We start from the raw sequence: 12,600 nt of genomic DNA on the forward strand, positions 1-12,600 counted from the left end.
GCCTTCTGAGCATCATGAGGAATTGATTATTATCACTTTACTTTCTTGTCTTTGCTAGTGCTGCTCTTCCCTGGGCTGCACAAAATTCAGTGTGAAGTAGTGTGCTTCTGTGCTGGGTTCCAGCAATGGGTTTAGCTGGTGTGGTGACCACAACCACTCACTGGCCCATGGAGCCAGAACTACTGGTGCCTTAAAGGCCAGAAATTGAAAAATATATGCTTATAGCATGGGGACTGTGCAGAACAGCTAACATTAGCTCTCAAAACACACCCTGCATGTCTCATGGGCAATGCGTATATATTTCTGTGTTTTCCCACAGACTTGGATTTCCAAACAGCATCTTGCCCTCACCTCAAGGTACAACTGAGGTAGGAAACTTTCAGCCCACAGAGCTCTGAGAAAACGTGAGCACACGAAAGGAGGGAGAGTTTAAAATTGTTCCTGTTTGCAGTTTTTCCTGATAACGTCATTTTGGATGACAGGCTAGCATTAGAAATGTCATGAATGTTGTGATTTATACGTGACTCCTACAGTTCTGTGCTTTTCTTTCTGCCCTGGTGGTAACTTCAGCAACGAGTGGTCTCTCTGATTGCACAAACCAGAAGGTTTAAGATCTGCTTCTGTTTTTTGTCTTCCAGCCTCCAGACGAGTACCACCTAATCTGGATCACGTCTGATCTCATTTCATTTATTGTAATTGTAGGAGTTTTTATATTCCAGAAGTAAGTAGCGTTATTACATCTTGACCCTCAAGTATTTGTGGCGTGTGTTTTTATTCAGAGCGTGGGGTGGAGATGGGAGAGAGGAGCACGTGCTCCTCAGGTGCTTGGATTGCAATAGCAGGGAAACTGTTTATTAAAAATCCCTACAAAAGACTGCTAACAATAATTCCACTTCTGAGATGTGACATTGAATTGGATGTAGTCACTACTTTTAAAGAATAAGATATCTCAAAATAGTAGCGATAGACGCTTTGGCTCTGTTCATAAATGCATGTGGGAGAGAAACTGTAAATGCTTTAGGGAAATGGACTTTCAGAAAGAGAGAAAAAGCTTTAAAGGAAGAAGAGGAGATGTTTTAAGATTCCACCATTATAGTCTTCAAAAATAACATGTCTCAGTTTTCTTAAATCTGTTTGTTCCCGTTTTGATGAAAAAATAGAAATGTTATGATCTAGCAAATCAAATCAGTTGCTTAGTTTGCACAGAGAAAGCCTCTCCATTTTCCAAAGAAAAGGGAGAGCAAGGATTTGATGAGGGCACTACAGAAGCATCTCTGTTAGCCGTGGTCCCTGAAGACAAATGTGGAGCATAAAACCTAGGAGCAGAGCAAGTTAAGACACTGGTAAATTGGGAGGAGGTAAATCAACTTCATAATGGCAGAGTTGGCCAAGCTACACTCCTCTTGATTATACTGGAGGAAGCCACGGTGTCCTCCTGGTGATGTGCCTTTTCTTCTGGGAAGCATTTTAGCTGTCAGTGGTGACAGTGTAATAACCCTCTCTGGGAAAAAAGCGTGAGCTCAGAAAGATGTGTTCCTTCCAGTGAGAAACAGCAACCTTCTCCTGGGAAAATGTGTCATTCTGAAATTGCATCTCCTCTTCCCCTGGCTCTATAATCTCATCTACTTTGGCACACTCAAATGACTGTCCTAGAGATGTCAAGGGACCTATGTTTTCCTTCTTGATATCCAAAATGCTTTTGCATTAGAAGCAGCAATTTAATTTGCTTCATCTTCATGAACTAGTGATTTTGCTGTTACGTTGTCCCAGATCATCTGCTTGCATGATCTGGGTGTGTAATTACCCAGGTATTTTTGCCATGTTACAGTAGGCTATTGCTCCTGTCAGCACCAGCTAGGGATTTGACTTCAGGCCACATATTTATAATTGTGTCTAAGTTTATGACTTTCCCAGTTCCATGCTGGTAAACCTGTTCCCAGCAGTTCCTAATTCCAACATAGGATAATGGAGTCAGCAGCAGATTCAAACCTCGCCTCTCACATTAGATTTCCCGACAGTAAATAAAAGCACTGACCAAGATGAGATTAAATTTTTTTAAGAAGTCTTGTGATCTGAATTGTGGCCGATTTAAACCTTTCCTCTCCAGAAGGGTGTTGTGGTTGTGTTGTCTGAAAGCTTCCTCCACTCTCTAAAATAATCAGTTGGTTTAGTAAGAGATGTTGCTACTTTTGAGACCCTGTACTTCTCTGTCAGATACAGAAATGCATGGAGGAGTCTAGAGGCAGGGACTGACCTCTCTGAAGAGCAGAATTTGAAGGCCAAGTTGATGAGATATTTGGCTTTGGGAGAGGATGCAAAAGACTGCAGTTTTAGAAGGCTTTCCTGAATCAGACCCAGGAGACCACAGCTGAAGAAATTAAGGTGATTCAGCCTGCAGAATGGGAACTATAGGTCCCAGAGCAGAATGAAATGATGCATTCTTGGAGAGAGGGAGAAGTTGCAGCTATGTGGACTTTGCAATAGCTGGACTCTTCCTCTCTGCACAGATTGAATTTCTTCCAGTTTGAAAGAGGTTTGATGGAGTTGGGCAAGAGGAAGCAGGGGAAGGAAGTCGTTAGTGTGGGATTTCTCTTCCACCCTCAGTGTGAGTGTGATACAGGTGAGAAGAGCTGGAAACTGCCACCAGCTTTGCCCAGAGTCCATCAGCCTGGAGCACTGAGCTCCCTGCCCAGCCTCCGGACCTGACCTAGAAAGGCAGTTGCTCAGAGAGGTCTGGCCATGCGGGGTCCATCGTGGCAGGGTTAAATGTCATCTTTTGGATCTCTCCCTTGGGACAACTCAACCCCAAGTCAGTATAAGGAAGAAGGAGAAACTCTAGTACCAGAAGTTGGACTTTCTGCGGCAAAGGTCTTGCTCTTCCAAGAGCAGGAAAGACCCATTTCCCTGCCGTTGCGGTTTCTCCACCACATGAAAGAATTTGTCGCAGTGTTAAGGATATATCAAAACCAAATTGGAGCAGAACTGCCTAACTACTACCTGCTGGTGTAATTCAGCTCTGGGAAATGGGGCTTGGCATTTGGCCTTCAGTGTTGTGGTTGGTGGTTTTTTTGTGACTTTTTTTTTTTTTTCCCCCCAAGTCCTTTTTGGGGTAAACCAGAGCTGCTTCCTTCATGCAAGGAGGAGGGGGGTGGGTGGGACCAGAGCCACCGCTTCGATGTGCTCGTCCTCTTTCCTACGCATGGCTTGTCTCTCCTCTGTAGCCACGGGTAGGGATTGCTCCTGCTGTTCTGCTTCAGCCCTGGTGACAGGATCATGGCAGCCTCTCCTGAGGGGAAATACCAACTGTGATGACTTCTAACCAATCTTTTTTGCCTCTTTGCCTTGTTTATTTTCTTACTGCTCTGACTTGTGCATGTTCCTCCTCTTTCTCTCTCTGCTGCATTCTGGCATCTCACAGCTATCACATGATCAGGTAATTCTGGTACTTTCCTCCTCTTTCTCTTTTTCATTCAACCTTCCTTTCTCTCTTTCTTTCTCCCTCTCTGCTATGGCTTCACTGCAGATGGACAGGGCAGGACACGGTTTTTCATGATGCTTTCAAACATCTGGCTTCACAGGGGTGGACATTGTATAGTCTATAGCCATGGGCATTACAGGAGCCTGATGCTGAAGGCAATCTGATCTCCTATTACAATGATCCAACTCGCTGCCTTTTAAAACAGCCCTATTCTGAGGTCCTGCAGTGTGTTGTAATTGGGAAATTCCCAGTGGATGTAATGCTTTCTCCATGGAAATAATCCCATGCAAAATATCCTCTTCCTTCCTGTGTTTACCAGAGGTTTTTGAGACCAGCCTCTTCTAAATTGGACAACTCTAAAGAAAATAATGTAACCTGTGTGATTATATAAAGTAGCCCTTCTCTTGCCCTGGGAATGAATTAATAAGGCTAATAGCTGGAAAGGTGTGGCTCATCAATTGCTTCACTCAGGGCTTAGGATCTTTCAGGAGTCTCTTTCCAGTTACACCACTGTGAAATGGGAAGCACAGCGTGAAAATAAATAGCGTTGCACCCAGGAAGGGAATGCGCCTGGGATGCTGGATTTGAAGTGCCATCAATTGGGAACTCAGGTTTCTCCTTGTCACCAGTCGCTCTCATCCCCTTGGAGGGAAGCGCTGTCGCTTTTCTGCAGTAAAGCCTTCACCGTGTCCGTGCTCGGACCAAACTCTTCATGTGTTACCTTCTTCATTCCTTCTGCTGTGTACCATGAGGTTGTATTTCTGAGGACTTGGCTACTCCCTACCTGTGCTTATCTGCCTCTATGCCTCTGCCCGCCCACTGCCTTGGGGGTCGGGGTTGGCCACCTGCAAGTATTGCCTGCTCCATGTGATGTACCTTGGACTTGCGGCGTTACGTCCTCGTGGCATCTCCCCAAAACAGGACCTGGCTATGGGACCTGGCTGACCCCTTCTGTGGGTGCAGGGAGGTTGGGTGTTTTCCCCTTCTTGCTTCCCCCTGGCTTGTGGATAAGGAGAAGTCAGGCGTGGAGGAGTTGGGCAGGCTTTAAGCAAGAGCAGTCGCAGGATGGGGACTCTGTGGTTGCAACTGGCTTGGCTCTACGCTCGCTCCATCTTATCATCTCGGTACCAACCAACCTCGTTTTCTCCCCAGCCTGCCCCTCTCCCATCCTCTTTCCCTGCCATTTAGCATCTTGCCTCCAAACCAAGGGCCCCAGTCTTGGCCCTAACATGGTGTATGCTGTCTCTGTTGTCGTCGCAGTATTTTTTAGTCTGTTCCCACCCTGTGTCCGTCTGGTCTGCTTTGACGCCAGCCTCCCAGAACAAGACCTACCTGCTGTCTGTCTGGCCTTTTTGCACGCTGCTGTCCTAAACGTGGTCGATCACAACAGAGAGCCCAAGGGGGTAGGAGAGGTGCTATTTTCTATTAAACAAGCTTTCTGGAGACACAAAGGCTACTGAGCATGGCAGAGAGTATTTCATATGGTGTTGATTGGAGTTGCATCACGGTTAAATGTACTGGTGGCTCTTCTAAGAGGGTGTTTGAAAGTACCCCTGAAAAATGGACTTACTCCCTCCTAGTTTGTTCAATCAGGTCAATGCAGCCCTGTGAGAAGAGTTGTTGGCCCCTTGTGCATATTTAACCACCCTGGGTCTGACTGCAGCCACCGTGTGATGTAGAGAGCAGAGAGCAGTGCTTGTTCCTCTTGGCAGGAGGAGAAAAGCCCTTGGTCCCTGCACCCCTTTGAGGCTGGGCTGTCTATGCCTCAAAATAGCCCGTGTCCTCCATGGGATGTCTAGGACTTATGGGCAAGAGATCATCGTGCCTTTTGGCCATGCAACCCAGCCTAATGCTGAAAATCCTGATGTTGTGGGCAAAGAAAAGACTCTTCGTGGCAATATGTTTTGGTCCTGATTATAGTTTAAGGAGGGTTTTATCCTGTGAGAGCCTATGCACTTGCAACCACATTGACCTTAGTAATCTTAGGGATCTGACTGCATGGGACACTAAGGGTAAAAATGGTGGTCTTCCAAGTCAAAGTGGCTCATCTGAGATGATAGTGATGATAGAAGAAAAAGAATTCTTTTTATTTTTAATTTTGTTAATGTTTTAATGTCTTTGCCTCCTCTGTGTTGCTTCTGTCCATGGGTCTGTGAGTTGTGTTGTGTTGCCATCCCACCTTCTCTTCTCTCTGTATCAGAGCACTGCTTTCACCCATACTCCAGTCAGAGCCTGATGGCATGATGTCAGCTGCTGGGATTTGGGAAGGGAACGCCCATGAAATCGGTACCAGTTAGATTTTCCTGGAAAAGTTGCAGAACTTCTTTTGTGGATATTCCTTTGTCAGGCAGATGTGATGGACCTAGTCTGGAGATGTGTGGGGCTCCTCAAATCCTCTGCTCCCCGAGACTGGGGAGGGGGTTAGAAATTTGAGAAGGCTGTTGTCAAGCCCCCCTCCCCAGACTCCCCCCTACCCCCCCCCCCCCCCCAGAAAAAAAAAAAAAAAAAAAATTGAAAAAAAGAATCATATTCTCCTGTGTGGCTGAACCACTAGATGGTGCCAGAAGATCAGAAACACCCTGTAAACCACCCTAAATCCCTGCTGCTTCTCCATCAAATAGCCTTATAGCCTGGCTCTGGCAAGGAGAATGGGATTTACTTGGAAGCCTTCCTCTGTGGTCAGGAGGTAGGATGAATCGCTGGGGTGTATTCTATGAAAGCCTGGCCTAAACATCATCCCTCTGCAAGGGGATCTTGGATATTGTTGCTTTGTCTGAGCCCACCAAGCCCTATTTTTCCCTAACGTGTCAGCAGCCCACCCTTCACTCCTAATGCTAGCAGCTCTGCAGCTGAAGGTCTGCTACAAGTGTGCTCTCAGGCTGAAAAACAGCTTTAAAAGCAAAATACCCCTGGAACTTGCTGCAATTATTACTAGCACCAGTAATTTTCTTTAAGTGCATTCGGTAATGAGACTAAGTCTGGCTAATTTTAAGTTGAGCCAGTTCCCGTCATGTTCACATGGTGGAAACTTTTGGTGAACACTGAGGGTTTTAAGCCTTGATGAAAGTGGAGGTTTTGTGTAGAAACATTTAAGTAAAGACTTGGCATTTGGGGAGAGAAGTGTACTGGGCAACAATACATTTTAAGGGCTCTGTATGTGACAACTGCCTGCATTGGGACTGCTTATACTTTCCTGCAGCTCACATTGGTGTCTTTACTGTGTCTCAGGTTTGAGACCTTAAGTTGTCTTTGAGCTCTCTTCTCCCACAACTGTGAGCATGTCACTCTGAGGAAAAGGTTATGGTTTCTTTACTTGGCTTGGTCTCTTGTTCTGTTCTCTCTTTCCCACCATAACAGTCAAAATAACCCTATCTTCTTTGGGCAGATCTGATGTGATAGAGAGGGGCTTGGGGTGTCTTCAGTCCTTGGTGAAATTAGTGGAATTAGGATGTTCAAGGTAGTTAAAGACCTGCTTGTATTTCTATACCCCTCCTGAGAAAACATACTCATCTCTGAACATCCTCCTATTGTGCGGGGTTGCATAGGTGCAAGGGAGCAAAGGCATGAGGGTCTCTGGGAGTTGTTGGTCTCCACATTGTTGGTGGTCGCTTGTGTTGAGGATGCTCCCGTGGCTGGGGAGACCAGCCCCTGATATCCCCCTCCTGTCTTGCAGGTGGCGCCTAGGAAGCATCAGGACCTACAACCCGGAGCAGATCATGCTCAGTGCTGCTGTCCGCCGGTCCAGCCGGGATGTCAAGATCATGAAGGAGAAGCTGATCTTCTCAGGTATGGATGGGGCTGGTCGGTCAGAGCCCTTTGCTTCGTCCCTCAGCTGTCACCCTACTCTCTGCTGATGGAGGCGGTGGTCTTGACACGGGTGTCATCTCCTATTGGTGAGACAGGGTGACTGGACTGACCCTACTGCACTGAACCACTTGTGGGATATGATTATGGCTCATCCATCCCAAACTGGTGTAGGACTGAGCATTGATTTGCTCAAAAATTCTGCGTTAAATTTCCCAAGTTATGACATGCAGCTCTGTCAAACTGTCCCACATCTTCTCTGCTCTCAGTTGTCATCAGTGTGTCAAAAGCTGTAAACCCCATTAAAATAATGACATAGGTCACCACAAACAGGGCTGATGAGTTTGGGGTAGATCTGAAATTCAGTGGCACTATAGGTTGAGAGGTTCCCGATATCCTTCTGCTCCTCCCAGCGTTTATTTGTGTTGGAACAGGCTGCAATGTGTCCATCTCACCCCACCTCTAAGGACAATCTCAGAAATGCGTACAAAGAGGGAAACATTTAGCTTTAAAAGATTACTGTTGGTGCATGAAGCTCACGTTTGAAGGAAGGTGGATATAATCTTTCCTTGAGCGTTATTTTAGGTTTTCTTTCTTTGTATTTAGGGGCTAGAGACCTTCAGCAGGGATCAGAGTGTATTGTACTGGGTACACATACAGCAAAAAGACAACTCTTGCTTCAGAGAGCTTATTGTGTGAAATGCAGGCCTGATTCTGCCCTTTAGAGATAGCGAAAATCAGGTGTAAATCCCAGGAACTCAGAGAGGGAAAGGGTTTGGTCACAGCAGAATTAAGCCTCCTTAATGTCTTCTAGATATAAAATGTCCTAGACATAAAATACCTTTAGAGGTAGGGGATATATAGTGAAGTTTTATGCCTCTGAAACAAAACTTGCTTAGGGTGGGTGTTTGCAATTAAAACACAGGCAGTTGCATATTTTTCCTAGGGAAACCAGTGCCTATTTGAGTCTGCCCTTTTTCCATTTGGGTAGGGATTAAGTTCAGGTATTTTGCACCCTTTTCCCACAGGTGACATAGCATCATGGCGGGGGGGGGGGGGGGCAGTTTTGCATCTGATGGTGGCACGATTGTCAAGGTCTGAAATTTGGAGGCAGATCCTGTTCAGAAATGGTTTTAAATGGGTTCAATCTTACTAAACCCCAGGTGAAATCCCTGTAGGATCAAATGGACCCCATGTGGTAGAAATGCACAGCTCTCAGTGCCTCAGTTTCCCCATCCATGGGGAAGGGAGCTCCTGGGACTTGCACCCCTTGTGACGCTGTCCCTGCTTTCTCTACCCTCCCCAGAGATCAACAACGGTGTGGAGACCACGGACGAGCTATCTCTCTGCTCCGAGAACGGCTATGCCAACGAGATGGTCACCCCCACGGATCATCGGGACACCAAGCTGCGGATGAACTGAGGGGCTCCGGTCCAACCCCGGCTCGTGGCGTGCCCCGCGTTCGCTCCAGCAGCGAGAGCCGTGCTCTCCTGCTTGCTGTGGGATGGGAACCTTTGAGGAACTGCTGGTTGGGCAGAGACCCCTTCCCATACCCCATCACTAGCTGCTCCACCTCCCTGGTTGTGAGGTTGGGGGGCTTATTTTTGTAAATATGTAGAAAATCTGATTTTTTTTGGTCCCCTTTTTGAGTGTAATTTTTCCAGGGCATGAGTGGAAATACTGTGTTCATTAAATCCTCAACCTTATGGCTGAAGTTATTTGAATGTTGATGTGACAGCCCGAGTCCTCTTGGGGGGGTTCTGGGAAAAACACGTTGGACATGTGTCCCCTTTCTCCCCCTTGCCCTGCTCCACTCCTTCCCTTGGTGCAGCGACTGTGTAGCTGAATGTTGTGATGTTCTTGTGTAGTGTCGTTTTTGTTATGTTTGGTTTTTGGGTTTTTTTGTTTGTTTGTTTGTTTCCCCCCTTTTCCCGGGCAATGAAGTTTTAGTTCTAATGCAACAGGAGGTGGTTTGGAGGAGAGAAGCTTTCCTAGGAGAGCGGATAGCACTGCTCTTCCCTGCTGAAATTCAAAGCCAGGGAAGGGGTTGCACTGGCTCAGTCACTTGGTCACCTTCTCCCTGGTCCCGTCCTCCTTTCCCAAAGCCTGGATGCTCACAGGAGAATGGCCTTCTTGAAACGTCCTGTCGCAGTCTTGAAGGCAAATCCTGAATGTTGGCTGCAGATTGGCCTCCGTTGACAGCAATGTTTTGATTTTTGATTGTTTTTCCACACACTCCCACCCCAACTTTTTTCTTTCTATCTTTTCCCTGAGTTGGGCTCTGTTGGGAGCCTGGATGGCTTGCAAAAAGCAATGCCTTTGGCACCATCACCACTCAGATCTGGCTAAAGTGCCTGCCACTCCAAGTGGCATTTGCAGTCGCTCCTTGCTTCCCTGTCCTTGCACCCTCGTAGGAAGAGGAGGTGGTGGTGTAGTGTGACCTTCCTCCCTCTCTGGGCCAAGCAGATGCCCATGGGTGAAGAAGTTGTAAATAGTTTGGAAGGTGAAGCAGCCCCGGAGTGTAATTTATTCCTGCAAGGAGATATTTCCTCCTTGCTTTAAAAGCAGGATCTTTAAAAGCTGCATGTTCACGTCCTCCAAAGGAGTGACAGTCTTGCAGCAGATGCTGACAGGCTCATGAAGGCAAGAGCTCTCATCAGCGTGTTTCCAATGCAAAAGGCTTTAAACCTTGAACCAGCTCACAGCCAGGCCAAGGGCAGTCTCAGCTCTCTGCTCTTGACCTTCAAGGCCTCGTTGAGAGGAGCCCGTTTTTGGGTCACTTTGCTGTTCGCACGGAGCCAGTTCCCAAGGCAGCTGAAGCCAGCTGGAAGGCTGCTGGAGCTGTGAATGGGTCTTGGCTCGGTCCCCGCGGCCTTCTGGGGTTGGGTTGCTTCCTTCCTTGCTGGGTCTTGGTCAACACAACGTGAGAAATCCCATTGAGCGTGAGCTTCCTTTGAAGCTCGGTGCGCACTGCCGTGAAAGCGATGGGACCGTCAAAGTTCTTTCCCGTGGAGGGAATGGGAGCTGAGGCTGAGTCTTTGGCCAAGCTGGGTTGCAGAGCCCACGAGCAGCTGGGAGAAGTCACCTTGCAGAGAAGAAGGTGGTCTAAGGGATGTTGATGTGCATCATGTTCAACGCACAAAGCAGGCTTGGAAAGGCCAGAAACAAGCCACAGTAAGAACAGCCTCAAGCAGTTTGTTCTTGTTTTGGCAGCACTGAACTGCGCTCTCTTTTTTTTTTTTTTTTTTTTTTCAGCTGTACTCCAGTAATGTTTTGAAACCCCAAACTCTTGGGCTGTGTGTAAGACTTGGGGGCAAAAGTGGCCAATTTATCTATGTAAAAGAAAAATGCCCCTATTAATAATGAAAATATGAATTGTCACACTTTAATGAGCACCTCCTAAGCAGTGCACACCAAGACGTTAATCCGTTTACACCTACCCTGGGTTTTTATGAATGTAAGTGGAGTAAGACCCTGGTCCGTGCTGCCTTTTAGCTTCTCCAAATACCGTCCTTCTATATGGTACTCTCCTAAGTCTGTGAAACAGTGTGTTTTTTTTTATTCTGCAGAATTGCAAAATTTTGGTGGATCTGAAGGCTTTTGAGAACAAAGTTGCTTCTCCCTTTAATGTGGTGCTGTATTGAAACATTCCCAGTGGATTGTCATTGCCAAGTGAGAGATGTTTAAATCTCAGCATCTGTTGATAATCACCTGCATGTTCTGTTTTTATCCTTGGAAATGACTTTATTGAAAGGTCAAGTGCTTAGAAACTTGGAAGTGTTAAAAGCAATCCAACCGACAGTTGTTTTTTTTTTTTTTTTTTTTTTTTCCAATTCACTTTTTTCTTTATTTTTTTTTATGACGAGACCCAAACTTTATGCGTGATGCACTGACTGTTACCCTTATCGTCCTGAATATTTGCTACCTTTCTTTTTAAAAGGATGATACTTTTTTGATGAAAATAGACCTAGACCAACATAAACTCTGCAATGCTCTGTGAAATAAACTGTCAGTATTCCCCTGCCAGCCTCTGATGTTGTGTGTTCTGGGGATCGCCTGCGTAATAATGATGCCTTGATCTTCCCCCCTGTTTTTCTGCTTTTTGATAATTCATGAAGGAGCTAAAGGTCTGACCAGAAGAAGATTTGGACATCTATCCTTGAGTTTGGTACAGTTATGTTGCATCTCTTGATGACACCAAACTGAGTGGTGCAGTGACATGCTGAAGGGAAGGGATGCCGTCCGGAGGGACCTGGGCAGGCTGGAGAAGGGGGCCCACATGAACCTCATGGAGTTCAGCAAGGCCAAGTGCAAGGTCCTGCACCTGGCAATCCCTAGTATCCATGCAGGCTTAAGGTTGAAGGGATGGAGAGCAGCCCTGCAGAGAAGGACTTGGGGATACTGGATGGAAAGCTGGACATGACTTGACAGCACTGTGCGCTCGCAGCCCAGAACCCACCCGTGCCCTGGGCTGCAGCCAGAGCAGGGGGGGCAGCAGGGCCAGGGAGGGGATTCTTCCCCTCTGCTCCGCTCTGGGGAGACCCCCCTGCAGTGCTGGGGCCAGCTCGGGGGCCCCCAACAGCAGAAGGACACGGAGCTGCTCGAGCGGGGCCAGAGGAGGCCACGAAGATGCTGGGGGGGCTGGAGCAGCTCCCCTGGGAGGCCAGGCTGAGAGAGTTGGGGGGGTTCAGCCTGGAGAAGAGAAGGCTCCAGGGAGACCTTCGAGTGGCTTCCCAGGGCTTAAAGGGGGGACAGGAAAGGTGGGGAGGGACTCTGGGTCAGGGGGTGGGGGTGGGACGAGGGGTGACGGTTTTAAACTGAGAGAGGGGAGATTGAGCTGAGATCTGAGGAAGAAATTGTTCCCTGTGCGGGGGGTGAGGCGCTGGCCCAGGGTGCCCAGAGCAGCTGTGGCTGCCCCCTCCCTGGAAGGGTTCAAGGGCAGGTTGGACGGGGCTGGGAGCACCCTGGGCTGGAGGAAGGGGGCCCTGCCGGGGGCAGGGGGGTTGGGACTAGATGAGCTTGAAAGGGCTCTTCCAACCTGAACTGTTCTGTGGTTATATAGTTCTCTCCCATCCAGGTTTTAGAAGACAGTATCTTAAATGCAGTCACGTGGAGACAAGGTGACTGTGCAGACCTGAGTATTGAACAGTAACTGTAGAATAATTTTTTAGTGTTTGTGGCCACATGGGGACAATAATGCACCCGTAGAACTTATCAGGCAGCAGTTTTAAACCAAACAAATGTGAAGTAATTAATTTTTTATACACATTATGCAAGTCATTGCCCCAGGGTTCTGTGAAGGCCAAAAACCATAAGCA

The 12,600-nt window shown here is 47.4% G+C and overlaps 1 protein-coding gene across 5 annotated transcripts in view; it reads left to right on the forward strand.

Annotated features, from left to right (window-relative positions):
* The window catches only part of GDPD5 (glycerophosphodiester phosphodiesterase domain containing 5), a 174,345-nt gene extending 163,032 nt beyond the window's left edge, over positions 1-11,313 (forward strand). For 4 of the 5 annotated variants that reach the window (XM_042793011.1, XM_042793014.1, XM_042793013.1 and 1 more), the window contains exons 14-17: positions 639-721; positions 3,419-3,433; positions 7,152-7,264; positions 8,589-11,313. In XM_042793011.1, coding sequence (XP_042648945.1) covers positions 639-721; positions 3,419-3,433; positions 7,152-7,264; positions 8,589-8,704 — 327 coding nt within the window. In that variant the 3' untranslated portion in view covers positions 8,705-11,313. The remainder of the gene's footprint in view (positions 1-638; positions 722-3,418; positions 3,434-7,151; positions 7,265-8,588) is intronic. The other variant, XM_042793015.1, reaches the window with a different exon arrangement.
* Positions 11,314-12,600: the final 1,287 nt, after the last annotated feature.

This window comes from Tyto alba, unplaced genomic scaffold (assembly GCF_018691265.1).
Source record: "Tyto alba isolate M040663 unplaced genomic scaffold, T.alba_DEE_v4.0 Super-Scaffold_2, whole genome shotgun sequence".
NCBI classification, from domain to species: Eukaryota; Metazoa; Chordata; class Aves; order Strigiformes; family Tytonidae; genus Tyto; species Tyto alba.